The 27382-nt window shown below is 48.8% G+C and overlaps 4 protein-coding genes across 4 annotated transcripts in view; all 4 read right to left on the minus strand.

Moving 5' to 3' along the window:
* Positions 1-6272: 6272 nt before the first annotated feature.
* Positions 6273-10320, minus strand: DHRS13 (dehydrogenase/reductase 13). Its single transcript, XM_042442528.1, has 5 exons — positions 10108-10320; positions 8938-9056; positions 8031-8154; positions 7453-7764; positions 6273-6927 (listed from the first exon to the last, which is right to left on the minus strand). The coding sequence occupies exons 1-5, from the start codon at positions 10232-10234 to the stop codon at positions 6665-6667; spliced, it is 945 nt and encodes a 314-aa protein (XP_042298462.1). The 5' UTR covers positions 10235-10320; the 3' UTR covers positions 6273-6664.
* Positions 10321-12287: 1967 nt separating this feature from the next.
* Positions 12288-15631, minus strand: LOC121917009 (dehydrogenase/reductase SDR family member 13-like). Its single transcript, XM_042442601.1, has 5 exons — positions 15431-15631; positions 15110-15228; positions 14637-14760; positions 14117-14428; positions 12288-13204 (listed from the first exon to the last, which is right to left on the minus strand). Exons 1-5 carry the CDS (start codon positions 15567-15569, stop codon positions 12942-12944), a joined length of 957 nt encoding a protein of 318 aa, XP_042298535.1. The 5' UTR covers positions 15570-15631; the 3' UTR covers positions 12288-12941.
* A 1577-nt stretch (positions 15632-17208) lies between these two features.
* LOC121916912 (dehydrogenase/reductase SDR family member 13-like) lies at positions 17209-22274 on the minus strand. Its single transcript, XM_042442468.1, has 5 exons — positions 20771-22274; positions 20060-20178; positions 19575-19698; positions 19028-19339; positions 17209-18043 (listed from the first exon to the last, which is right to left on the minus strand). Exons 1-5 carry the CDS (start codon positions 20907-20909, stop codon positions 17781-17783), a joined length of 957 nt encoding a protein of 318 aa, XP_042298402.1. The 5' UTR covers positions 20910-22274; the 3' UTR covers positions 17209-17780.
* Positions 22275-22875: 601 nt separating this feature from the next.
* Positions 22876-27382, minus strand: part of PHF12 (PHD finger protein 12) — a 25686-nt gene continuing 21179 nt past the window's right edge. Inside the window, 4 exon segments of the mRNA XM_042442469.1 lie at positions 22876-24248; positions 25425-25563; positions 26144-26226; positions 26519-26617. Coding sequence (XP_042298403.1) covers positions 23860-24248; positions 25425-25563; positions 26144-26226; positions 26519-26617 — 710 coding nt within the window. The 3' untranslated portion in view covers positions 22876-23859.

Raw genomic sequence — 27382 nt, forward strand, 5'->3', positions numbered from 1 at the left:
CCTTTGGGGACCCTGTGAATGTGATGGGGTTTCCTTAGGCAAGGACCATTCAGGGTTGGTTCGGTCACTTCCATCTTCTGATGGGGTTCCTTGGAGGTCTCCCATCCAAGGACTAACTAGGGATTCCTGGCTATCTCCCATCCAAGCAGCGGGCCCTCCATATCCAACTGAGAAAGGAATGAGAGCACAGAAAGGGAGGCAGGGAGCAGCAGGGCATTGCTACCAAGGTTGCCTGCTGAGTTTAAGCCTAGTTCTTCCGTGTAAACAGCATGAACCAGAGACTAACTCATGTGACTCGGGAGGCTCAGTGTGGCTAACATTTGACAATAGGTCAGATGCTATATTCATGTCTGTGCAAGCAAACAGCATGGGCATTTACTTACTGTTCTGATCAAGCTAACTAGCAGCCCTTCTTTCGAGGCCTTCCCACAAACGCTCTTGCTTTAAAGGTTCCTTCAAGCAGACCAAAAGCCATCCGTTATTCCAGGATTCCTTCCCTGGGCAAAACCAAACCTGAGAGCACATTCAGCATCTTCGATAGACCATATGGGCTCTATGCATCTGCAAACCAACGCGTCCCTGTTATTGATTTCATTTCTAACCTACCTCCATGGAGATCAAGGATGGCACACATGACTTTCCTGATCAGGGATTCTGGGAACTGCAGCTCAGCACATGGGTTGCCCCATCTAAATATGAATTTCCATTTGGATCCCATGAACAAAGTGGGAGCCCTGGCATCTCTGCCGGTCCAGGAACCTCCCCAAAGAGATACACTGGTTCATTCCTGGAGGAAGAGGTGCGTGGGCTGAGCATCCTGGCTGGGGACCGCGGACTGCAATGCACAAGCCGTGGGCTGCCATCCAAGGCATGCAGGGACAGGTCACTCAGGAAAAGGCACTCTGCACGTGTCTGAAGTGCTCTTGCCATGGGCAGAAGGGCCACCCTTCCAGAGGAGGCCTTCACATGAATTCACCTTAGGGTCACAAGTCCGGGGTCTCCCAATGCTCTGGAACACAGCCTGCGTTCTTTAGATGCTGGACAGACACCAAAACTACAGGGATGGGGGGGAAGACTAAAAACATACAAGTTAAGAAGTGTTGCTCTTGGAAGCCTCCAAGAGTGGAGGTTATCCTTTTTAGCTGGGCCCATGTGAGTCCCTGCTCTGAAGGATGCGGATGGAGGCAGACAAAGTGTAAATCAAGTGGAGAGTGAGGTCCAGAAAGCAGGATTAAGACTAGGCCAGAACCCGAACCCAGACCCTCTTTCCATGTCCGACTACAGCCATGTCCTTGCTCCCAAAGACTCCTCCAAAGAAGCAGCATAAACACTCCCTGCCTGCCATTACGCATTTTATATTCCCGTTCGAGGTGTTGCTTCAGAAGGGAAGGCAAAGAAAGGGGAGGGTGTGGCGTTAAATGGAGGCTACGCTCACCCCTCTCCATCGTCTCCTGCGGTAACTTTGGCTACGCAAAGGAAGAGCCATTAAGAGAGAGGTAGAGAACTCCAAGAGCCAAGAAGACAGGCACAGAACCTGCTTGAAAGAGCTGGGTTCCTTCCTTCTGCTGCAAGAGGGTTTGCCTCTCCGCCTCCAGCCATGAAAGGCGCTCAGACCACAAATCATCTCGATCTTCCAGGGAAGTGTTCCTCCTTAATCTTAGATCAGAAAGGACACTGGGTTTAGTTGTCCCTGCGTGGCTTCAGGCTGTTTCTGACTCAGGGCAACCCTAAGCATGTTTCTTGGCAAGTGTGACATTGCCATCCCAAGGCTGAGAGCATGCACCAAATGGGATTCATGGCCGAGCGGGGAATTAAAACCAGATGCCCAGACACTCCAACCACTATGCCTGCTGACTCTCAGTACTTTGGACCCCTGCGCTCTAAGTCTATTTAGAGGCACCCTCTTCTATCCCATTTACTCCTATGCCAAACCTTGGCACCGAAAGGCTGAGAGTGGCTTTCAGTCCTCCCCTTTGGGTAGCCTAAATCCTAAATGTGGGGGTCTTTTCACAAAGTGTGTATGCATCCCCCTTTCCTGCACCCCACACATATGGCATGGGCCCGGCACACACACAGAGGCATAGTGTCCAGCTTCACTTTATATGGATGAAAATTACATGCATATATAATCTGTAGTATGTGGGCGCATGCTTGTGTATGCGCCTTTTTATTTATTGATGCACGCACACACACATATATATCCTTATTACGATATAATTTATGTAAGCCTTATAGATAATTTATCGTGCTTTGGACACACAACCAAACAATAGGCCTCGCTATTTATTGATCGTGTAAATGCAACCTATCAATATGCTCACTGTCTAAAATGCAAACACAACCCAAATACTATCAATAGGCTGAAGATGATCAATAGTACAAATGCAACAGGGATGCTGTTCATAGTATGACACCCACCCGCTCTCTATTTCTATTACTGACATTACTCCTGCATAATGAAATATAAGCAGCATTTCTTGCCATGGCCTTCAGCTCGCACAATAAACTCACTGGTCCATAGGAAGACCAATGATCAGGTAACACACACAAACACAAAGGGAAACACCGCAGGAACACAATTCCCTACCTATAATAGCCATACTATTCTTGTACCCGTTATGTGTAACTACAAACCGCCGTAAATCCTGCTCATGTGGCACCACCCAATCCCTAGCGTAAGGGAAACGCTACTACTAAGGCCACACACGCAATCTCCAACACAAACACAATGGAAATGCTGTTAGTGTGACGCCCGCTAGGAAGCCAAAGGGAAACCATGAGGGATAAAGCAAGGAGAACTCAAGCCTCCGATGGGACTTTCTAGAAGGGAGAAACAATACACCCTCACACCCATTCTGTTTGTTTAGTTACACACACAGAGAGTGGGCGATAAACCACAACAGAGATACACAAACGGGTATGGATAGCAGTAGGATAAGAAACACACACCGATATATAATATATATATAGATATATATATCCACCCACATATACACAACAAACACACACACCACACCCAATATTTTTAAACCTAGTAGTAGCCTAGATACACACCCACCACACATATCGACATTGATAGAATAGTAGTAGACACACAATGATATATATTGATAAGACATAGCTAGATCTATATACAATAGAGACATATATATACCAGGATATATATATATATAGATAATAAAGCAGAGAGACTTACCACACACACACAAATGATACATAGTAGAATATACAGCAAGACATACCCTTATATATATAATATACACACACATTAGATATATAACACAGATACACACAGATATAAACACTACACAACATATTACATAAGTTAGATATATACACATAAATACATACAATAATATATACACAGATACACACAAGCTATAACCACACAACAGATACATAGCTAGCATACACACACACACACATATAATATAGTATGATCTACGACACAGACATTATATTATACACACACATATAGAGTATAAACACACCAGATGATGACACACAGCATATAAACACACACCTATATAGATACCCACCCACACATAGATACATCGAGCTAGATTACACACCCCACAAATAGCTACAGTACTACACACAGGAAATATACCCCCCCACACACACACACAGAGATAGTATATACAACACACAGAGATACTACCACACAACACACACACAGATATAAACACCGTACACACACACACAGAAGATATAAACCCACACACAGAGCCTACATAGCTAGATCAGACCACACACACACACACCCCTTGTGGTCTCTTCTAACTCTACAGTTGTATATATACCATAGATATAAAGCACACAGAGAGAAAGAGAGAGCTAGTATAACATACAAACACACCACAAAGATATGACCATATGATAGACAGGCACACACAGTATTGATACAACCTATAACAGGACAAGAGATGTAAACACACCACACCCCACACATATATACAGAGAGAGAGATGTATACATACATAACATCTATCACATACACAACATTCAACCATGAAACAGAGGAGCCATTCCAAAGCCCCTGTTTTTGCTGCCTCCCTGCTTCCTCCTCGCCATCATTATCCCTATGAATAATAGCCCTCTCTTTCTTTTGCCTCTCAGACACAGAACTGGGGGGGCTCTCTCCCGACGCGAACCGCCCCCAAAGAGGGCCTTTCCCAAGAGAACGATTCCCCCGCTTCCTTCCTTCTTGGCCCTCTTCCCGGCGCGAGGGTCTCCTCCTCCTCCTCCTCATTAATCTTACCCGGCGACGAGGGCCTCGTTGGGGCCCACGTGTGGCAGTTGCTCATGGTCGGCTCCCTTTGGGCTCCGCCCAATCGGAACTGGACTCGCTCCGGATCAAGGGAGGGCTTCCCCGCCTCCTCCTCTAACGGGAAGCGCGTCAAGGAGAAGGGAAGGAGGCGAAGGCAGGAGCGGGAAAGAGGACTCCCCTCCCCTCAGGGCGCCACTCTTGGGCGCCATCTGGACGCCGAAGCCAAGCGCCAAGGACAGGCCCTCAAAGAGTTAAAATGTCCCACGAAAACGTCTAGTGCACTACTCCCTGGTTAATAATCGATATTTAAATAATAATAATAATAATAATTATAATAAAATAATTAATAATAATAATAATAATAATACATAGGGAAAGAGGGTGATAAGAACAAGGAATCGGCCACAAAAGAGGGTCGTTCGGCCCCTAAGGCGGACCATTTGGGTGCAGAGGAAGTGTAAGGGCGAGGACACAAAATGGACCAAAACACACATCTGTGAGGGAGCTAGTGTACTCCCCCTAATAATATTTAATTAATAATAGTCATAGGATGGAGAAGAGGGTGATACAGAAGAAGACTAGCACAAGGGAGGGTCCATTCTGCCCCTCAAGGCGGCCATTTTGGACACACAGAGGAAAGTGTGAGGGAAGACAGCAAGGACAATAAAATGGCGGACAAAAGATTGCCTCTCTGACCAGAGCTGCTATAGTCCAGACCAGTTTGGAGATTATCATCGCACCACGCTCTTAAGCGTTGCTATTCATTTAGCTGCGCTCTGGCTGCCTCCTGTTGCATTCTGGGATTTGCAGTTTAGGGAAGGGCATGTACAATTTCAGCCAGAGAATCCTTAGGCCTCATTGAACTACAAAACCCCAGAATGCAACAGGAGGCAGTTTGAAAAAGTGGAATAGCAACATTTTAAGAGTGTAGTGCGATAATTCTAATAATGAGGATGAAAAGAGTAATAAGACCAAAAAAGGCTAGGGCTCAGTGGTCCCCAAACTGCGCTCTTTAAGGGATTTTGGGACTCAGCTCCCAGAATCCCTACTACTGTATGGCCAATGTGGGCTGGGCTTCGGGAGCCGAGTCCAAAATCTCTTATAGGTCACCAGTTTAGGGAGCACTGATATACATGATCTATTATTTAAAGCAGTGGTCCCCAAACTGTGCTCTTTAAGGGATTTTGGACTTCAGCTCCCAGAATCCCCTACTATGGCCAATGTGGCTGAGGCTTTGGGAGCCGAAGTCCCATCTCTATAGTCACAGTTTAGGGCTGATATACATGATCTATTATTTAAAGCAGTGGTCCCCAAACTGTGCCCTTTAAGGGATTTTGGACTTCAGCTCCCAGAATGCCCAACTACTGGCCAACATGGCTGAGGCTTCTGGGAGCTGAAGCCCAAAAATCTCTTAAAGGGCACGGTTTGGGGACCACTGAGCTAGGTAATATTGCCTCAAGACCTCCATCTTGGGTACGGCGAAGGCAGGAAAGAGCCTCCTCAGGCCGCCATCTTGGGCGCCATCTTGTGTGCCAAGGCAAGGCTTGAAGGAAGCACAACAAGGAGCCAAAATGGCCCACAAAAACTGGTGTTGGCATTAGTCCCCGAATAAATAATAACAAAAGTAATAATAGTGATGATGATGATGATGATGATGATGATGATGATGATGATGTGATCAATAGACTAAAGGTATATCACATGGGCTTCAATGCACTCCAATGCCTATGCAGAAGGTCTCTTATTCAGATATATTTCTGAATAATTCAGAAATATTTCCACAAAATCAGGAGGTAGTTGCTGGATACACCTTTCTGTGCCTTAAGGTCCTAAGGAATCACTACCCGAATTAGAGGGAAATGGTGGTTCAATCTCCTTTAAAGCATCTTCCTATGCGCCTAATGAAGAAGCATCAGTTTTCTTTCAGGTTCATGTCCCACATCCTAGAAAGGTTTTCTTCTCGAAATTATTAACACTCAACAAAAATGTCTGGATCAACCAATCAACCAAGAACTGTGTATGTTTTATTACAAATTGATGTTCTACTTTTTTTACATTTCACAATAAACTTTGGCCTTGTAGCAGATAACAGGAGCAAATATAGAGGCGATTACCTCCAAAAAACCCCATTTTTAAGAAAATATCCTATAACAGATATTACACATCCAGTGGAAATCCCTCTAATCTCCACATGGATCATAGGTTTGGTGAAACATCTCTCAAACGCTGCCAAGTCTTGGTATCTTGCATTTTATTCCTTAGCAGCATGTGGTTTGATGCCAGTGTTCAAGCTAAACCTCAATTTCCTTGTAACGAAACAAAGATTAATTCTGGTCCCAGGCAAACCCATTAACTAATTCAGATATATTTGTCCCCATCCAGACATGGAAGAGCCTAAGGAGCGAGTCCCAATAGCCTCTCGCTGAATTCCCACAGCTTCTTGGCCGCTGCATCATCCCGCGCATGTTTCTTGGGCTCCCGCGGCCGGCAGTCCGCAAAATAGCGACCACTGAACTTCTCAATGCCTTCCTCGGTGGCGCAGAAGATGGAGGTCTGGGCACCGTCTGTAGGGTCTCGGAAGAAGAGCCAGGAGATGGGGAGGAAGAGGGGCTTCAGCCAGGCAGGAGAGTGGCGGAAGAGCTCCGTGTTAACAACCCCTGCGAACACAAGGCAGGACACAGCCATTCTTAAAGGGTTAAGAGCCATCACCACTTTTCATGTCAGAATCGGAGTGTACCCTGGAGTCATGTACTGTATATTGGTTTCATTACATGATCGCCAGGCTTACTATTCAGGAGAGAGGGAAGACTTTGCTTGAGCCCACTTCCCAATACTCACTGGTCATTTTGCCACTTGCCACAACACTGGCAGGTGAACAGAAAAGCCACAAAAATGAAATCATTGCCCACATTTAGAATCAAGATTAGATACCCACAATGACATATAAGTGAACTAACAGATGCTGGCAGCACTCACAACTGAGAGTTTTGTAAAAGGACGCATTTCGGTCCTATAGATTTAAATCCCTAGTGTCTAAAATACTCTTCCTTTGGGAAGATTTCAGCAAGGAATACACAACCAAGATGTGTCTGGTGGCCTTCTTAAACCTTTCCCTGTGAGCCGTACGCCTGCTGGGGCTGGCCAATTCCATGCATTTTCGATGGTCCTAGGTGCACACCAACCTGGATGAAGCGCATAACAGCTGACGTCGGTCCCTTCCAGTCTGTTGGCCAGCTCTCGGACATACAAGATGTTGGCCAGTTTGCTGTCGCAGTAGGACTGGAATGCTGGCAAGTATCCCTCCATGGGCTTGTGGATATTTTGGAAGTCAATCTTCCCCGAGCGATGTGCGTTGGAAGCAACCACCACCACGCGGCTGGGTGCGCATCGCTTCAGCCGATCCAAGAGGAGGTGTGTGAGAAGAAAGGGAGCCAAGTGGTTGACTTGGAACGTGACGTTAAAACCGTCCTCGCTTTTCCCGTCACAGCCGACACCTGTAAAGAAACTAGGAGGCATTAAACCATTACAGCCATACCTTAGGACCTTCCTTGTCTCAAGGAGTAGCTTCCCAGGTCATAGTCGTTCAAAGAGATCAGTGCGGTGCCCTCGCATTGGTGAAGTCTCTCCTTTACCAACCAGGTGGCATCCCTGAAATTAGCATTTAGTCTTCATCTGGGTATGCTTATGGTGCTCTTCGCTGGGCAGGAAAACCTGCTTGCAAAGTGTGCCATAAGTCTCCACTTCTGGGCTCATCTCTCACCTGCGTTGTTGATGAGGATGTCGAGGCGAGGCTCCGATCTCAAGAAAGCGTTGGCAAAAGCGCGAACCGAACTCAGGCTGGCCAAGTCTAGGCTCATGAAGACAACCTCGTTGTTCCCGCTTTCCTATGAACAGGAGGCAAAAAAAGCGAGGAGCACTTAGTACTATACTCTACAATACCCATTTTTAAAAAAGATTACGACAAAGAAATAGAAAAGAAGGAAGAGAAATAAAAAGGAGGAGGGTTAGGCGTATGGATGAACACCACTGGGATACTTTTCCCAGCGATTGATAGGATGTAGGATCCAAATGATGTAGGAAATATGCCTTATGGCAGAATGAGGACCTGGAGAATTAAATCTACTTTCTGAACATTACTGTTACTGTATATACTCATGTATAAGTTTAGAAATGTAGGTTAAAAAATTGACCCAAAAATACTGAGTCAACTTATCCATGGGTCAATGTCAGAACTGTATTTTAAGATATATATATATATATATATATATATATATATACACACGCATATGCCTTGGAAGCATTGACCTCCTTCTACTCTCTCATCCATCCAGCCTTTAGTATGAGCACAAATAGTTATGTCTGCTGGGATTTTGTACGTTCTTTGGCCTTGTTTTTCTTCGCTTCGTCCTTTACATCCTTCATTGCATGCCCCTAAGTTCTACCCTCGGCTTATCCATGGGTCATATCAAAATCCATACATATGGCACCAAAACCTGCCCTCGACTTATACATGAGATGGACTTATAGTTGAGTATATACAGTATGTGCTGTATGAAAAACTGGGCAGCGAAGGCCCCTACGTATGTTTCCCTAAGCAGAGGATTACATCTCTGAAAATAAAGCAGAAGGATATCCAGATCCTCCTTTTGAGGAAGCCTCCTCCTTACCCTTCGGATGTCATAGACAGCAGCTTCTCCTCGCTCTCGGCTGCGGCAAGCCAGAACGACTCGGGCTCCTCTGCGGGCCAGATCCAGCGCGGTGGCCTTCCCGATCCCAGTATTTCCTCCTGGGTAACAAGTAAAAATAGGAGGAAGGAACACCAGTCACCTAAGGTATCTGGATGGCATTGTACAACTAGCAGAACGCATGGCAGACACTTGGAGCAACTATTAAAGAAGGTTGAAAAAGAAAGTGCAAGGGGAGGCTTAATGATGAATGTATGACCAAGGAGCAGCCGAAATAATAAAAAAGCTCCTGTATCTTGGATCATTGATCAGGATGGGGACCGCAGTCAAGGAATCGGAAGACTAAGAATGGGAAGGGCAGCTATGAAGGAGCTACAAAAGATCCTAAAGGGTAATGATATACAACTGAGCACTAAAGTCCGAATTGTACAAGCCATTGCATTCCCCATCGCCATTTATAGAGGTGAGAGCTGGGCAGTGAAGAAAGCGGATAGGTAGAAAGTATGCAAAGTCGAAGGCTTTCATGGCCGGCACCCATCGTTTTTTGTGGGTCTTTGGGGCGATGTGTCCATGTTCTAGAAGAGTTACTTCCTGACGTTTCTCTGAAGATGCCAGTCACAGATGCTGCTGGCGAAACATCAGGAATAACCTGTTCTAGAACATGACCACATAGCTGGAAAGGCCCACAAACACTAAGGAAGAAAAGAGTTTACTTTGATGCTGGAGAAAAGAGTGCTGAGGATACAGAAGACAAATAGATCGAGCCAGAACTCTCCCTGGAGGCCAAGACGATAAAGCCAAGGCTGTGGTCCTTTGGCCGCATCATGAAACGGCAGCAGGACTCACTGGAAAAGGCCCTGATGCTGGGAAAGGTGGAGGGAGGCAAAAAGAGAGGAAGGCCGCACACCAGGCGCATGGACTCTGAGAAGGCCACAATGCAAGTGCAACTCTGCAAGGCGTAGCGGGGCTTGGAGGGCTCTCACCCCCGGCGTCACCATCAGTGGGGGTCCCCTCTGGGGCAGTTGATACCAAAGAGAGGAAGGCCACATCCCAGATGGATGGACCTGGCAAGGGAGCGCATGGCCTGAGATGAGAGAGCGTAAGCAGAGGGACCATTCCTTCCAAGCAGAGCCAGTCCAGGCCCTGCCTTACCGGTGAGGAGGACAGTCTTCCCCCGGAGGCTGCTCTCGTTCCTGCACTTGGTCCCTTGGAGGAAGTTGTGGTAGAGAAGGGCATAGAGCCCCCCAAGCACCGCCAGGCCTGCCAGCAGGGCCTCCATGGCACACGGGCACAGAAAGGAACCTGCTTTCCTTCCTAGATCAGAGAGGCGGATGCCTTTGCCTCGGCTGACTGCTGCTGCTCCTCCTCTTCCAGAGCTTTCTCTCCTCCTCCAGCTGTTCCTGAGCAAAGCTCAGGCTGGATTAGCCAGTGCTGGGCTGGGCTTCACTTTGCTTTGAGGCTGGGCAGCTGGAGCAGGAGGGAAACCTTTGGGCACAGGCTGAGAGGACTGGCGATGCCAGAAGCAGCTGCTTCTGAGGAGGGCAGGGGGGCTTTGGGGAAGGAAGGGGTCCAGGGAGGGGCTCAGGGCCCACAATGTGGAAAAGATGCTCAGAGGGAGTGCATGGAGTCCACTTGGTGGCAGGAAAGAAGAGCAACTCTTGCTCCCTGGAAGAATGTAGAGAGGTCTTGTGGCACCTTTGAGGCTCACCGGAAGAAAGAAGTTGGCAGCAGGAGCTTTCCTAGACTTAAGCTTCTGAGGAAGGTGACTGAAGTCTAGGAAAGCTCCTGCTGCCAACTTCTTTCTCTCACTTAGTCTCAGAGGTCCTACAAGATCTCTCTACGTACTGACTCTACAGGCTAACATGGCTATGTCTTTGAAGTAAAGAAGTTGGCAGCATGAGCTTCCATAGACTTCAGTCTCCTTGAGGAAGGAGTTGACTGGAATCTAGGACTATACAGACTAACACGGCTATAGCTTTGAATTGAAGGACGAATGCAAGGTGTCTCACCCAGGTCTGTGTGGCCTCTCCATGCCCATCTGCAAGGCCCCCTGGGCATGTGCCTGGTTTATTCTTGACTGTACTGGCTGCCTCCCTTCTTCGGCATCGGTCAGTCGGCCGGAGGAAAAACCTGCAGAGCAGGCTGAGCAGGACGGGGAAAGCCATGCGCCAAGTCCTTCACCTGCAGCAAGTGAGAGTTGGGCAAATGTGAGAGTTGGCATGAGCAGGGAATCAAACTGATAAAGAAAAATCAATAATCAATGCTGCTGCATTTATTTAGTGTTTAGGACTTGGAGTCCTCCCTTAAGCCTTGGGACTCTGGGGTTTGTGTTTGTGCATTTGTAGGTTTTTGGAGAGGGCTGTGAAACCCAATGGGGGCCTTGGGCAAGAAGGCACCCTCTCTCAGCCTTAGATGAGGTCAGGGTATCTGTCCAGGGAAACCCCAGGCTTCTAGAGGATGGGGCTACAGTGCTTCATGTGGTGCCAAACTGCCTTCTTTCTCCAGTGTAGACACACTCTAGGACTTGGGAAGAGAGTCCTGTAGGGACCAGAGAAGGTCCTAAAGTGAAACCGCCGAGTCCAAAGCAAGTGGCCCATTGTAGGATTCCCAGTTTCTGTGGTTGTGGATGCGAAAGCTGGCAGAAAGAGGGAAATGCCCTCCTTGGAAACGTGGGTCTGGAGGCGAGTTCTGCCATGGATGGCCCTAAAGACGCAGGAATAGAGCAAAGGCAGCCTCAGCTCTCAAAATGGCTGCATCTCCAATGCAGGATTATGGCAGTTCGGTATTGCCTTAACTACTACTCTGGAGTCCTGGGATCTGTAGTTTTGTGGGGCACCAGCACTCTCTCTGGCAAAGAAGGCCCAATATAATCTAACCAAACTACAAATCCCAAAATTCCATAGCATGGAGCCAGGGCAGTTAAAGCGGTGTCAAACTGCATTAATCCTGCAGTGCAGATGCATCCTAAATGAGTCAGACATAGATCCAACCCACATTGCAGAAATAATCCAGTTTGAGACCACTTCATCTGCCCTGGCTCCATGCTATGGAACCCTGGAAATTGTAGGAGGCCAAATGTCTCAGAAAACTACAGTTCCCAGAATTCCCTGGCATGGAGCCAGGGCAGTTAAAGCAGTCTCAGACTGGATTGTTTCCTGCAGTGTGGGTTGAACCATAATCTAAGCATCACACCACACTGTTGTTGTTGTTGTTGTTGTGTGCCTTCAGCGAACCCAGTCCTAATTCAGATGCTGGTAGTTGTTAGAATGTAGTAAAATAGGTAGTTTATACATTGAGCAGAGTAGCAGTGTGTGTTCAAAAGAGGTTAATGCGTATGATCTTATGGTAATAAATACGACACATGAGTAAGGTCAAAGAAATGGGGCTGACTTTGTTGTTAATGCATCTGAGGAAGTAGATTGAAGCCTAGGAAAGCTCATGCTGCCAACTTCTTCCTTTCAGTGAGTCTCAAAGGTGCTGCAAGATCTCTCTGCAAAGTGATTCTACAGACTAACACGGCTATATCTTTGAATTTTATTAAGTAAGAGTCCATTTAGCATTTAGGAAATAATCCGTTTAGCATGTCCATAAAGCTGATTCTTCCACCTGAAAGTAAGAAGAAAATCATCCTTTGAGGCAGAGCTTCATGGTTGCACCCATATCTTAGGAGGAGAACGAAGAGTCAGCAGAGATTCCCAAACTTTGGTCCTCCAGACCTTTTGGACTTCAGCTGCCATAATTCCTGACTGTTGAACAATCTGGCTGAGGTTTCTGGGAGCTGAAGTCCAAAACACTTGGATGACGCAAGTAGGGGAGCCCCTAAAACCTTTAGTAGAGAAGAGGAGGAGATAGGAGGTGATCCCTTTGCAGTCACTTTGGCCAAGAGAGCGTAGAGAGAAAGCCATATAGTCCAGACAACAAGGACAAGCATTGATGCAAAGCTCCACTTCCAAGAGTCCTTTCTTGACGTTTGGCTGAAGATGGAGCTAAGAAGCGAGTCCCAATAACTTCTCACTGAACTCCCACAGCTTCTTGGCCAGCATCGGATCCCGTGCGTTGAGTTTGGGGTCCTTTTGCCGGCAGTCCTCGAAATAGCACCCGCTGAGCTTCTCAATGCCTTCCTGAGTGGCACAGTAGATGGAGGTCTGGGCCCCATTTTCTGGGTTTTTGAATAACAGCCAGGTGAATCCCCGAATGAAGGGTTTCAGGTACGAAGGAGAGTGGCGAAGGGCCTCTGTATGAACAGCCCCTGGAAGAAAGAAAGAGAAGAGGCAAGAGGGGTTATTAGGAAGAAAACGTGGGCCTTGATCCCATATGTATGCATAACCCTTGCTGAGCATCTCTATGTCGGCACCTATGCTGTCAGTAGAGGGGTGGAGGTGGCCCTCTTGTCCCCAAAGCCATCTAAGGGGCTTAGGGACATGGGGACGCATCGCTTTTTTGAACTGAGGCATACCAAACCTTTAAGAAAGACCAGGTAGTCTATAGCCTTTGTAGGTTGCCTTTTTTGCCTCTTGCTGTGGAAGTAAATTCCACAAATGAAATGCTCTGTGAAGATGAACTTTAGCATCTCCTCTGTCTCCTGCCAACCGAGGAAGTCGACCGACGTCTACGAAAGCTCATGCTGCCAACCTCTTTCCTTCAGTAGATAGACAGCTGATGACGACAGCTTTTACAACCGAGCATTTTGTAGAAGGAGGCAATTTGGTTCTATAGATTTAGACCTCGTGGACTGCCTTGCAGCCAGGAAAATGCCCTGTTTTAAAGTGGTCATACTGGGTGCCCTTGGGCAATTCACACTCTTGCAGCCTCAGTGGAAGGCAATGGCAAACCTCTGCGCAAATCTTCCCAAATAAAAACCCATGCCCAAGGGTTGCCATATATCGGACGCCTTGAAGGCACATAACAACAGCAACCAAAGCAGGAGTGAAGTGCAAAGTCAAACAAATCCAAAATCCAGTCGGAAACAAAGAGGTGAGGTGCCACAGAGATTAGCCCCAGACTGTTTTAATACCAAACACACCCACTTTCAGCAATTGGAAGTGCCTGGTATACAATGAGTGGCAAAATGGCATTTCAATGCCCTCTTGGAGGCTGCTTTTGCACCACACGTGGCCCAGTGCCCACCCTTTGCCCAGCCCTGACCCAAGCGCCCACCGACCTGGATGAACGGCGTAACTGGTGACGTCGGTCCCTTCCAGTCTGTTGGCCAACTCTCGGACGTGAAAGATGTTGACCAGTTTGCTGTTGCAGTAGGATTTGAACGCGTCCAAGTACCCTTCGACTGGCAAGTGGATGCTTTGGAAGTCAATCCTCCCGGAGCGATGGGCATCAGAAGAAAGCACCACCACGCGACTGGGAGCGCATTGCTTCAGCCGATCCAAGAGGAGATGGGTCAGGAGAAAGTGAGCCAAGTGGTTCACCTGGAAAACCACGTTGAAGCCGTCCTCGCTTGCTCCGTCTTTGATGAGAGCTGCGAAGAAAAAAGGCTGCGTGAAACAACTATAAATGGACACTAAGGCAATGATAACCATCCAAAGAAACAAGTGCAGTGCCCAAAAGCACAGGCGAAGTCCCTTACAGTTTCCCTGAGAGGGTCACCTTAGTCTTCCTGTGGCTATGCCTATGCATTGGGCAGGAAAATCCGCTTGGAGGGCCCTCCGTCCGTCTCCGTTGCTCACCTGCGTTGTTGATGAGGATGTCGAGGCGAGGCTCCAATCGCAAGAAAGCCTCGGCAAAAGCGCGGACCGAACTCAGGCTGGCCAAGTCCAGGCTCATGAAGACAACCTCCTTGTTCCCGCTTTCCTGTGAAACGGGGAAAAGGGGAGGAACACTTAGGGTCATCTACAACGGCTATTTTCAAACTTGTATTTAAGGGACAGGAAAGGAAACGGCTGAGGGCTAGGCATATGGATTAACACGACTGACCACCTACAAATGATGTAGTAAATGGTGCAGGCAACAAGGGCTCTGAAGTCTCAGACTCCAGCTTCAATCCCTGGTTCTTCCATCCATTTGCGGAAATGGACTTCCAGGTGCAACAGGTGCCCAAGCCAAGAAATGTGGGGCTATGAGACGCACAAGTGGCTTGAACGTTGGGCTATAGCTCACAGCAACACCACCTAGAGATCCTCCTTTTGGGGACCCTGCTTACCTTCCGGATGTCCTGGACGGCGGCTTCTCCGCGATCTCTGCTACGGCAGGCCAGGACCACGCGGGCTCCCCTCCGAGCCAGATCCAGTGCAGTGGCCTTCCCGATCCCGGTGTTTCCTCCTGGAAAGAGAGTCAAGAGAAGGAGCTGAGCAAGAGCTACGCAGGAAAGAGGGATGCACTTTCCTCCCCAAAGAGAAAGGGTAGACCCACCTTTGGACTTGGGTTCCCCTCAAATGTTTGGGGTCCACCTGGGCTCCCCTTGCCGCAGCCCTCCAAGGAGATCCTCCTGGGAGGATTTGCACTCCGGTCCCTCTTGGCTTACCAGTCAGGAGGACAGTCTTCCCCCGGAGGCTGGTCTTGTTCCTGCAAGTCTTTCCTCGGACGAAGATCAGGTGGAACAAGATGCAGAGCCCCAGAAACCCCACCAGAACCGCCAGGAGCACCTCCATCGTGCCCTCCATGCCCTGCGGAGGCTCCAGCCTTCCTTCCCCCTATGCCTTCTCTTCCTCTCCAGCTGCCTCCTTCAGAGCATCAAAGGGCGGGAGAGATGACAGGAGGAGGATCACACCCAGAAGGTGGAGGGAGAGGAGGAGCCTCTGCTGCCATGCAGGAAGTCATAGGATCATAGAATCATAGAATTGTAGAGTTGGAAGTGACCCCAAGGGCCATCCAGTCCAACCCCCTTCTGCCATGCAGGAATACAGAGGATCCTACTGTTGGAAGGGACACCTAAAGGCCATCCATTCCCACCCTCCTCTGCCATGCAGGAATAGAGAGGATCCTTCAGCAAGGGACACCCAAGGGCCATCCATCCCAACCCCGTTTGCCATGCAGGAATACAGAGGATCCTATTACAGTTGGATCAAGACTAGGCAGCCATTGATGGAAGTCCTCTAAGGCCCTGGAAAGCCATTGCAGCACAGTCTGGAGGGAAATCATGCTCTGGCCTCCCACACGATGTTTCCTTATGCGCCTTGTTACCGAGTTTGGTTTTGTATTGGTTTTGGGTGCCAAGCGATCCAAAATCCTGACCCCCATCTCAAGCCGCCATTACCCTAAAAGCGATCTGACCGCGTAGCCAACCAGCCCCGCTAGGCATGGGCATAGGAAAAGGTAGATTTAAACCTTAAGAAACCAGTTCTGGGAGCTGCCCTACAAGTTTCGCAGGCAGCCCAAAGAGAAGAGGGCAAAGAAGTAGCCTCTCTCCTATTGAGCAAAGGATTGTCTTAAATAGCTCTGCCATTCAGATATTTGCCTTCCCCTGAAAGGTGTCAGACCTCTCCCTTGTATATCCCTTGTTTAACTTTAAAGATAGCCATCAAGTCTTTTGTTCATCAGGTAGCCATAGCCTGAGGATATGTTTCGCAGTATAAATAGGACCTGGATTTCTGCCCTCATTGGGCTTGTTGAGCTCCAAACCTCCAAACCTTGCTTGCAGAGCTGCTGCTCTAGGCTTGAGTTCTCTGAGCCTTGGGCTCCGCTGAAAACACTTGAGCTAAGCCAATGCTCACTGTATCTCTCGGGCCTCTAAGTTAGCTTTGCCCGCTGGAACTCAGCTCCTAGCCACCGCGGTCGCCACTTGCTTTCCTTGTTCTCCGCGGCCGTGTTCACCATCCACCATCCCTCACATCCGTCGCTTGGAGAAGACTCCTAAGGTAACTAGTTCAACGGTGCCTCTATCCTTTCTCCTTTACTCCCAAACTCTGTAGCATTGAATGTGTGTGCGCGCGTGTGATCCCTTTGGTTGTGTGGCTTTAATAAATGTTTATATTTTAATTGCAACTCATTGGCATTGGAGACTGTTACAGACTGCCAAAATAAAGCTGCTTCGGGTCTCTTTGGAGGTATGCTATTTAAATGATGCATGGGTCCTAAGACTCCGGAGGTCGCGCCAAAGCCACACTCCATTCCTAAGCACTGGAGAGCAGCTTTTGGTGCAGCTTCCGGATTCTTAGGATGCATGCATCATTTAAACAGCATACCTCCAAAGAGATCTGAAGCAGCTTTATTTTGGCAGTCTCTAACAGGCCTCTGTTTCTTGGGGTTGGACTAGATGACCTCTGGTATACACATAGGGACACGATCTTATTAAATTCCCCTAATTCGATCCTTCCTAACAGCTTAAAGAACAGAGCGCCAGCCTCCCTTCAACTTCCCTGTCCTTTCTATTTCTGACTCTGTTCCTGGTTCAAAGTATATAATCGCTGGGAAGAAGAGGCTCTCTTTAATCCTAAGCTCCACAGAAATGTCTGGAACGAAAGAAAGAGACCAAGAACCACATACAGTTTTATTACCAAAATGTAAAGGTATTCCCAGTTTTCCATTTCAGAGAAGTGTAGATAAAACAGAGCAAATAGGGAGGAAAGTACCAGCAAGACCTCTAAAACCCTAGTGATTTTTCAAGTCCAGTAAATATTCTATACACAGCGTGGAAAGCCTTAGACGTAGCACCTCGAATCTCAGCGTTTGGTGAAATATCTTTCAAAGCTTACCTAATCTTGGTCTGATGTTGTGTTTTCCCCTCTTCTAAGCGCCATGTGGTCCGTACTGAATCTAAAGCCCTGGTTTCTATTCAAAGACTATAACAAAACAAGAGTTGATTCTAGTCCCTGATCAAGCCAGTCCCTAATTCGGATACTGACAGTTACTTCTATGTTCGGCTGAAGGTGCAGCTAAGAAGCGAGTCCCAATAACTTCTCACTGAACTCCCACAGCTTCTTGGCCAGCATCGGATCCCGTGCGTTTGGTTTGAGGTCCTTTTGCCGGCAGTCCTCAAAATAGCACCCGCTGAGCTTCTCAATGCCTTCCTGAGTGGCACAGTAGATGGAGGTCTGGGCCCCATTTGTTGCGTCTCGGAAGAAGAGCCAGGAGGCAACGGTGCTGGGGGACTTTATCCAGCCAGGAAAGTAGCGAAGGATCTTCGTATGCACACTCCCTAAACGAAAGAAAGAAAGAAAGAGGGGTTACAACGCAGAAGGGAAGGTGGGCCTTGATCCCACATAAGCCTCGCTTGAGTACCTATGGTGTCCTCAGAGGTGTGGAAGCGGTCCTCTTGTCCCCAAGGCCATCCAAGGGGCTTAGGTACATGGGAAAGCATCTCCTTCGTGAACTGAGGCATACCAAAACTTTAAGGTAGCCTATAGACTAGGTAGCCTATGTAGGTTACTAGCCGTCGCCTCTTCTTCTGGAAGGAAATTTCACAAACAAGTCAAAACCTGCATGAAGAAGAACGGAGTCTCCTCCGTTTCCCGTCAATCTGTTTAAATGTGCCGTCCAATCTTAGTATTAAGTGAAAGGAAACACTTGTAAAAAGGGAGTAAAAAAATCACAATGGCGGGTTACATACTGCCATTTGGGACATCCCCAGAACGTCCCAGTTTAAAAAAGGGGCGTCTCTTCTAGACGCCCCTACTCCTGTTACGGACTCTGTCTGTAACAAATGGCGGCGGCCGTTCCACACGGCCACCGCCATCTTGATGTAGCGGATGCTGTGCGTCCGCACGTCGCGAGGGCGCCATAACTGCGACGCGAGAAGAAGCTCCATTTTGGAGCTTCTTTTTTGCTGCGCGGTTTGGCTGCTGCAGCTCCCTTGTGGAGCAAACAGCAGCACTGGCAGACCGCCGCAAAGCGGCAGTCTGTAACGGACCAATGTGAAAATGGCCAACTGCGTCCCTCAGAAGCTTTGGGAAATCTAGTTGGTGTTTTATAAGCTGTGGCAAAGTGTCCTGGATCTTTTTTATGCCCCAAACATTGATTTTTCAGCAATCGGAAGTGATTGGGAAGTCCATTATAGGTCGCTTAAAAGGGCCCGCTGGGAGGCAAAATTTCAATGTCCAATAGCACATCTCTCAGAGGCTTTTGGAGGACATAAGGCCCACTGTCTACCGTTTGACCAGTCCTGCCCCAGGTGCACACCAACCTGGATGGAGCGCATAACAGCTGACGTCGGTCCCTTGCAGTCTGTTGGCCAGCTCTCGGACATGCAAGACGTTGGCCAGTTTGCTATTGCAGTAGGATTTGAATGCTCCCAAGCGTCCCTCCACTGGCAAGTGGATGTTTTGGAAGTCAATCCTCCCAAGCTGGTATAGAAAGGAAGAAACTGCCACCACGCGGCTGGGTGCGCATTGCTTCAGCCGATCCAAGAGCAGGTGGGTCAGAAGAAAGTGAGCCAAGTGGTTAACCTGGAAGGCTGCGTTGAAGCCATCGTCGCTTTTGCCAACACAGTAAACACCTGTAAAGAAAACAGGCCACATGAGACAATTACAGCTGTACACAAAGACCTTCCTTGCTTCCAGATCATAGCCACCCAAAGAGGAAAGCGGAAGGCCCTAGCGCTGGCGAAGTCCCTCCTTTATTGGCCAGATGGTCGCCTAAGGCCTTCATTAAGATAAGCCTATCTTTTAGTGCTTTGTACTCAGTGGGAAACTTTGCCTGGAAGGTCTGCTGTCGAATAATCTCTCTCTCACCTGCGTTGTTGATGAGGATGTCGAGGCGAGGCTCCGACCGCAAGAAAGCCTCGGCAAAAGCTCGGACCGAACTCAGGCTGCCCAAGTCTAGGCTCATGAACACAACCTCCTTGTTCCCGCTTTCCTGCAAACAGGGGAACAAAAATGTGAGGAGTACTGACTGTATAGTAGAACAGCCACGAGGGATTTGGACACAGGGAACCATGGCTAAGGGACCCTGGTGCAGAGTGAAAGGGAGGCAGAGATTCCCAGGGAATCAATTGCAAGGAAGGTGCATATCCTTCCCATGTAACCCTTGCTCTGTTGCATCAAAGGAGAATCCTATGCGCAAAGGAGTATAGCTTTCCCTGCTGGCAAAGCTCAAAGTCAGAGCTGTACCCATTCAAGCTATAACATCAACCTTCCACATCTGGATGGTGGGAGCTGTAGTCCACCAAACCCAAGGTGAGATTAGCTGTATGCTCAAATGGTCTGGCCCTGCTCACCCTCCGGATGTCCTGGACGGCAGCTTCCGCTCGCTCTCTGTCGCGGCAACCCAGAACAACACGGGCTCCTCTCCGGGCCAGATCCAGAGCAGTGGCCTTCCCGATCCCCGCGTTTCCACCTGGGTAAAAAGTCAGAGGAAGGAGCTGACCAAGAGCTGCGCAGAGCCTGCAGCCTGACTGACGCCAGCGTCTTAGAGGCCACAGTGCCACCCGCGTTTCCTAACCAACCATGTGCCCAGCTTTGACTGGGAGAGCAGTTCCATCTTGTGGACTGTGTTCCCCTCCAAGCAGAGGCTGGTCTCCTGGGCCCTGACTCGCCCTCCCGGCTGCCCTTCTCCACAGTTATGCAAAGGGTGTGTGTTGCACCAGGTGGCACTCCAGAGGAGAGTTGTAGTGGGGCTAGTATGGTAGCTGAGTGAAAGAGTGTTATGTCCCTTTCTCGCTTTCCCTACAGCTGTGTTGGACCCAAAACAGGTTTCCGGAGCTGTGGCACTGCCAAGGGGGCAGGCAAGTGAGGCAGTGGAAGGAAAGTGATGGGGTATTCTTCCCCCGTTTCTAACCTGCACCAGATGGCAACAACCAGAGAGGTGCCAGTGCTGCTTCCCCATGGAAAGGCAAAGCCACGCATGGCCCTCTTCCTTTTCCTCCTCCTCCCACCAAGGAGACCCTCAGGGTGGGTTTGCGCCCCAGTCCGTGCCAGCCCAGACCTACCTGTGATAAGGACTGTCTTTCCCTGGAGCCTAGTCTCGTTCTGGCATGTCTTCCCTTTGATGAAGTTGTGGTAGATGAGGATGTAGAGCCCTAAAAGCCCCACCAGACTGGCCAGCAGCACCTCCAATGCCATCTCCATCTCCACCTTGCCTTCCGTGGCCTGGAAGAGGCAGGCAGTGAAAGAGCGGCGCAAGCACCGGGGCCTCTGTTTTCTCTCCTATCCCGCCTCCGCTGTTTCCATGCTGGTCTTGGCGCCATCCTGGTCTGGGAGGAGGAGATGGGCAAATCTTCCCCCGGGGACAGGCAACAGCATTCCTAGGATGCCATCCTTGCACAATGTGATGCGTGCTGGAGCCCAAGAAAAGTGTGCCAGAAGTGCAACCTCTTCCCAAGGGAAACTGTTGTATCCGGAGGCGTCTGCCACTGCTGGGAATTGGGGTATTTTTGTACCAGAAAAAGGAAAAGAAGCGCCAGGGCCACATATCAACTCACTATTCAGCCTTTGCTCTTTCCTTGCTCATCTCATTTATTTATTTGGTAACAAGGGTACTTCAACTTCTTTTGGTGGCATGGGCAGACATGCCGGCTAGGACTTTGGGGAAAGTCCAACACATCTAAGAGCCCATCTATACTGCAGGAATAACCCAGTCGGAAACCACTTTAACTGCCACGGCTCAATGCTATGGAACTCTGGGGATGGGAGTTGGTTGTGGTGCCAGAGCAATGCTCTGCAGAGACTGTGTCAAACTGGATTTCGACAGAAGGGATGCAGCCTAAAGAGTGAAGAGCCTCAAATTAAAGCACCGCCTTAACCTTAGCATCTATGGGGTTGGACACACCTTTGAACACTCAAAGGGCGATAACTTTTAAGTTAATCCTGGATAGGTGCAGAGGTGGAAAAGAACAAGAGTCAGACATCACTGAACACAAGACAAGGGCTCTCAAATGGGCCAGCAAAATGGAGCCTCCCTAGTCAGGGGAAATCAACTTGTGAACATTAGGAGCCAGGAGAAAATATCGCAGCAAAGGATCACTCTGATATAGTGCTACATGTGTCAGAAACCTGTTTCTGTGCTGCCTTTAGAGAAACAGGGACTTGTCCATGCATTTTTTACCCAATGATATTGAAGTACTCACTTCTACTATATTGAAATCCAGGGCCAGGCGCTCATCTGGTTTTTTAAGCTCTGTATGGGATTCAGAAAATGTCAAGATCTTGCATGTTAAGACAAAGGGAGAACCGCTAGCAAACTGCCTTTTCTCAAAGACATATAATCAGGACTTGAGATAAAGCAGCTTCTTAAAATCCATCTACATCCAGCGGATTGTGGATGGAATGGCACTGGAGAAAATGGTAAGCAGAAAGGTTTCCAGTAGCAGTGGGCAGATGCAAGAGTCGAAAGAGGAAAATGGAGGAACTACGTCATGGGTATCCAACGTCTCGGCTAGATCATTTTGATCGAATTAGAACGGGAAAATAAATGGAATACAATTCTAGGCACTTTCCCATCCCACACGCGCAGAAGCCACCATTTTGCAAATGCTCCAGAGGGCAAGAACGGAAGCAAAACAAGGAGGAGAGCGCAGGCCTGGCTGCGCAACGTTTAAATACTAGTATACACGTTTTATTTATATAGACTTAAAGCCATTGGAACAGTCGCGAAACCTTTCAAATGCTTTCTGTTCATACACAAAAAGAGAAGCGTAAGGATTTCCAAATGCAAACGTGAGCATTAAAAAGGTTAAGAACGCAGCAGCAGCAATTCTCGTCTCCGTCGCGGAGCGCGTCGAGGCCAAGGGGCCGGGAGCAGACCTCCTGGCCCTTCTCCGCAATGCCCTGCAAGAATGCCCTGTTGTGCGGAGGGGAGAAATTTGGGTACGGGGGAGCTTAAGATGGCACCCCAGAGAGGAGGAAGAGGAAGAGGAGGAGGAAGAGGGAATCCTCTTGCCAAATCTTCACACAGTGAAGGAGAAGCCGCTGGCTCCTGTCCAAGCGAAGGGGGCAGAGGAGAGCCAGCTCTGGACCCTGCGGAAGGGCAGCCGCCCACCGGACCCCCAGCCACCGAGGAGGCGCTCAGGCCGACAGACAGGCAGACACCAGCAAGTGCCGTACTTTGTTGTTTTATATACAGAATACAGGAAAGAAAGGGGGAAAAAAAGGTTTCTGTAAGCCTAAAACATTGCAATTACTTCTGTACATCAGAACTGAGAGAATAGGTTGGGGCCGGGAGGAGGAGGAGGAGGGCGGCGTCGGAACAGGAGGACAAAAAACAGGCTTACGACAAAGAAACGCGTTTGCTACAACAGACAACCGGAGGCAACGTCAAACCACATGGAGTACTGTACACAGCTTAAAAAAACCGGGGGGGGAAAATCGCCGTCGGCGGGTGTATTTACACAGGACCCTGCAAAGACTTTCCTCGTCGTCGGAAAACAGGGCGGACGCCAGGAAAACCGTTTAAAAAACCCACAACCCTCTCTGTTCTCCCTGCGGCCGGGAAAAGAGGAGACGGGCAGCGGAGAGGGGAGAGGGAAACTAAGAAACCGGCATGAGAATAGCACATCTTTTCTTTACATTAAATAAAACAATGATAATTGTATAGATTTTTTGCTGTATGAAAACTGTATTTCTCTCTCTCTCTCTCTTTTTTTAATATAAAAACTATTGTCACTGGCACAAAATAGAACGAGTTTCTGGTTATTTTACAACTGCGCGGGGGGAGCGCGCGGCCGGGCGACGTCCACCAGCCGGCCCTCTTGCCAGCGCAGACTCCGGCCGCTGCAGTTTCCTCTGCGGTTTTCTCTCTCTCTCTTTCTCTTTTAAAATGAAATGTATAGTACAAATATATGTGCAAATGCCCCTAAAACTTGAGCAAACAATAATAATAATAATAATAATAATAAAAAAGGATTTCAAAGTTCTTCATTTCATGCAAAGGGCGCCAAGAGTCTGTAGCCCACGTAGAGGGGGGAAAGAAGATCCAGACAGACATGGTTTGGGCATGTCCGACGTGTCTCTCTCGCTCTCAAGCAGGCAGGCGGCGGCATTTCCTTCCTTCCTTCGTCCGGACGGCATCCCCTCGGAGCGCCTAGGGCACCGAACTGGAACGCAGCACTGGCACCTGGTGGGCTTTGGAGGGGAGCTTCTCGTCCAAGTCTGAGTCTTGGGCTCCGGCAGAGGCCTCCCCGTTGCTGCCCTTGGGCTGTTTGGTCGCAAACTCCGTGATGCTGAAGACAAACTGCAGGCAGCCCAGCTTGATGTAACTGCCGTGGTGGAGTAGAGCTGTCCCTTCCCAGCCAGCCCCACTGCCCCCGATCAAGCTGGAGCTGCTGGCTCTGCAGTTGCAAGGCCGGGCGGATGCTCCCTGGGCCTGCGCCCTCATCACCACAGCAGCGGTGGCAGTGGTGGTGGCTGTGGCGGCTTCCTGACTCGGTGGCGGGTCTCCCTCTTGCTGCTGCTTCCGGCTCTTGTGGCGCTCTGGGGAAAGGAAGGACAGAGGATGGATGGGGTGGAAAGCGATGAGGGAGGACGGTGTCATCTGAAGGCTGCGGAGGAAGCACATTCTCTGCCTAGTTAGGAGTTAGGCAATCCAGCGCACCCAGACAGAGGTCTTGGACTATCTCTTCAGCATTACCACTACCTATGCTAGTTGGGGCTGATGGAAAATGCTGTCCAAAGTATCTGGAAGGTACACACAGGCACCAACCTCCGGGAGCCGGACAATCCAAGCTGTGTGGCACAAACTTAATGATGCTGGCACAATTTCACAGAATCATAGAGTTGGAAGAGACCCAAAGAATGGCCATCCAGTCCAACTCCATTCTGCCATGCAGGAAATCACAATCAAGGCATCCCCATTGACAGATGGCCATCCAGCCTCTGTTTAAAGACCTCCAAAGGAGGAGACTCCATCACTCTTTGAGGAAGGAGTGTGTTCCACTGTCAAACAACTCTTAATGTCAAGAAGTTCCTCCTAATGTTGAGTTGGAATCTCTTTTCCTGGAGCATCCATCCACTGTTCCATGTTCTAGTCTCTGGAGCAGCAGAAAACAAGCTTGCTCCATCCTCAATGTAACAGCCCTTCAAATACTTAAACAGGGCTTGTGTCACCTCTTAACCATCTCTTCTCCAGGCTAAACATCCCCAGCTCCCTAAGACTTTCCTCACAAAGCATGGTTTCCAGACCCTTCAACATTTTGGTCGCTCACCTCTGGATACGCTCAAAGTTGTCAACATCCTTTTTGAATTTATATGGCAATCTGTTCAAACATTCTGGAGGGGTTCCTTTCCTTTTTCTAACTGGGAGTGGCTAGAACCCAACCTCCAACAACCGAAAGTCTGATTTAGCTACACATTTCTGAGGGTTCCTGTTCAGGCCTACGGTTTAAAAAGCATGTTGCTTCTTAAATGACCAGATCACGACATAAGTGAGGAGCAGGCAGCAAGAGCTAAGACACTCGGAAACAAGGCATTTTTCAACCTGATGCAAAAGAGAGAGAGGGGATTTGCTGTGATTTGGTCTCAGCTGCTGGATCTTTTTGGTTTATGGATTCCTTCCTGAGAGTCCCAGATTGGCGGCACACTTGGGACCTGGCACTGTGTATGAAAATGTGCGTATATAAGAGAAAGGGTAAGAACATACAGAATACCTACTAATCACACTCTGTACTTTGGCTACCATGCTGCTGGGAGGGATGAGAGCGGTCTTCTCAGAGAAGTCGCACGAATATAGGACGTTGTCCACTGTTGTGCCATGCTCGCTGTAGTTGAGCAACTCGTAATGTTTGGTGTTCTGGCAAAGGGGAAAAGGAGAGCACATCACACCACAGGAACCGCCAGTCCCAATAACCCAGAGGGCAAAAGGGAAGAACTACCATTCTGGTAGTCAAGGGTTGCTGTCCTGGCCAAGGGTTTTCACTGCGCCATCCCAGATCTGCCCCTCACTCCTGGAACCTCCTTCCCCACAAACACAGTGCATCACCTCTTTAAACAGCTTTAAAACTGAATTAAAGACAATACTGTTCAGGGAAGCGTTCCCAGGCATGACACGATTGTTATCCAATGTTATTTTAATTGCTGTTGCCAATATTTTATTGTTTGAATGTTAATATGTATTATGTTTAATTATTTTTGTAGAATGTATGCCATAGGCAGGTTTATTTTATCTATTTTAATTGATCGTATGTACAGTGCTGTGTAAATTTACAGCGCTTTATAAAGCGTAATAATAATAACAACCCCATGGATTTTATGGATTCCTCCGACACACACAGGCATGGAAGGGTGTTTGATTCTGCTTTCCCCAAAGACAGACCAACATCATCCCCATCTACATACCCCTTATGCAGTGCCCACCGTGACCCACAACCCACCTCATCGTAGAAGATGCAGGCGTGCTTGCCCGACACATAGTTGCAGTGACCATAATTTGTAAGGCACACATCCATGTCAGCTCCTGTCAAAAAAAGGAAGGTCAGGATTAAGAGGGGGCCCATGGTCACGGGGGGCTCCAATACAAGCAGACACCCCACTTCCAAGCGATGGCCAGGAACGTGGCAGGAGCCCACTCCCAGAAGATAAGCCCAGCCTCCAGTTCCTCAGCAAGAAGGGGACAGAAAAGCCTGCCAGAAGGCCACTCTCCCGCCCAGAAGGCCTGGAAGCACATCCCAACTTGGGTGGCACCGACAGGGGCCCAGAAACAGGTCCCCACTTGGGCCCACTAAGTCCCACCATGAGCCACGCCTTGCCTGTCCCAATGTAGAGAGTCCTGTAGCACATGTTCACAGCGCTGCCCATCCCCAGCAGAGGGTAGAAGACGGCTCGGGCTTGCACCTCCTTCCCCTGCCCTGCAAGACAGAAAGATGGTCTCGGATCCAAACGGTCCCGTGTTTCCCACCATCTGCGAGCATTGGGTCCCACACCCCTCCGTTTAGCTTATCTTACTCCCCATCTGCAAAAGTGAGCAGAGGCAGGAGAAAGAGGAGGCTTCCTGTCTTCTTCATGCTGTCCAACTAGGGCACTGCTTTCTACCAACTTATCTCAACCCAGCAAGGAAAGGAACCACAGGTCAAAGCCTGTACCCGAGTATGCATCCAAATGGAAGCAACACAAGACCAGACAGAGATGTGCTTTACCCACTTTATCACAACTTGTGGGTAGGCACAGTCCCCAGTGCTTTGCATGTAGAAGCTGGCAGCCCTCCCCTCATAGCCTCAAATTCCAGGGAACAGGTTATACGAATGCAGCATTGCCAGATTTTCAGGACAGCAATAGGGAACACTTGAAATTCATGGTATGCAGGGCTGACAATCTGTGCGCAACTACTATCAAGTTAAGTGTTCTTCCCCAATACCAAATAAATGTATTAATTTCAATTAACCCTATCCATGGATCTCTCTGAAAAATTAACATTTTGTCCATATTCTTAAATTACACAATGGGCACATTTCTTTATGGAGGGTGCACCCCCTGCCACAAATATGGGGTTTTGTGACATCTTGCTCAGTCTGTGTGTTATCCAGGGGAGCCCTTCTCCATCATACTGGAAGCTCATGGTCTGACCCAAGGGATGGCAACCTCAGATGTGCAAAGGCCCAGGCCAGGGTGAAGGC

Source organism: Sceloporus undulatus, chromosome 11 (assembly GCF_019175285.1).
Source record: "Sceloporus undulatus isolate JIND9_A2432 ecotype Alabama chromosome 11, SceUnd_v1.1, whole genome shotgun sequence".
Lineage (NCBI taxonomy): Eukaryota > Metazoa > Chordata > Lepidosauria > Squamata > Phrynosomatidae > Sceloporus > Sceloporus undulatus.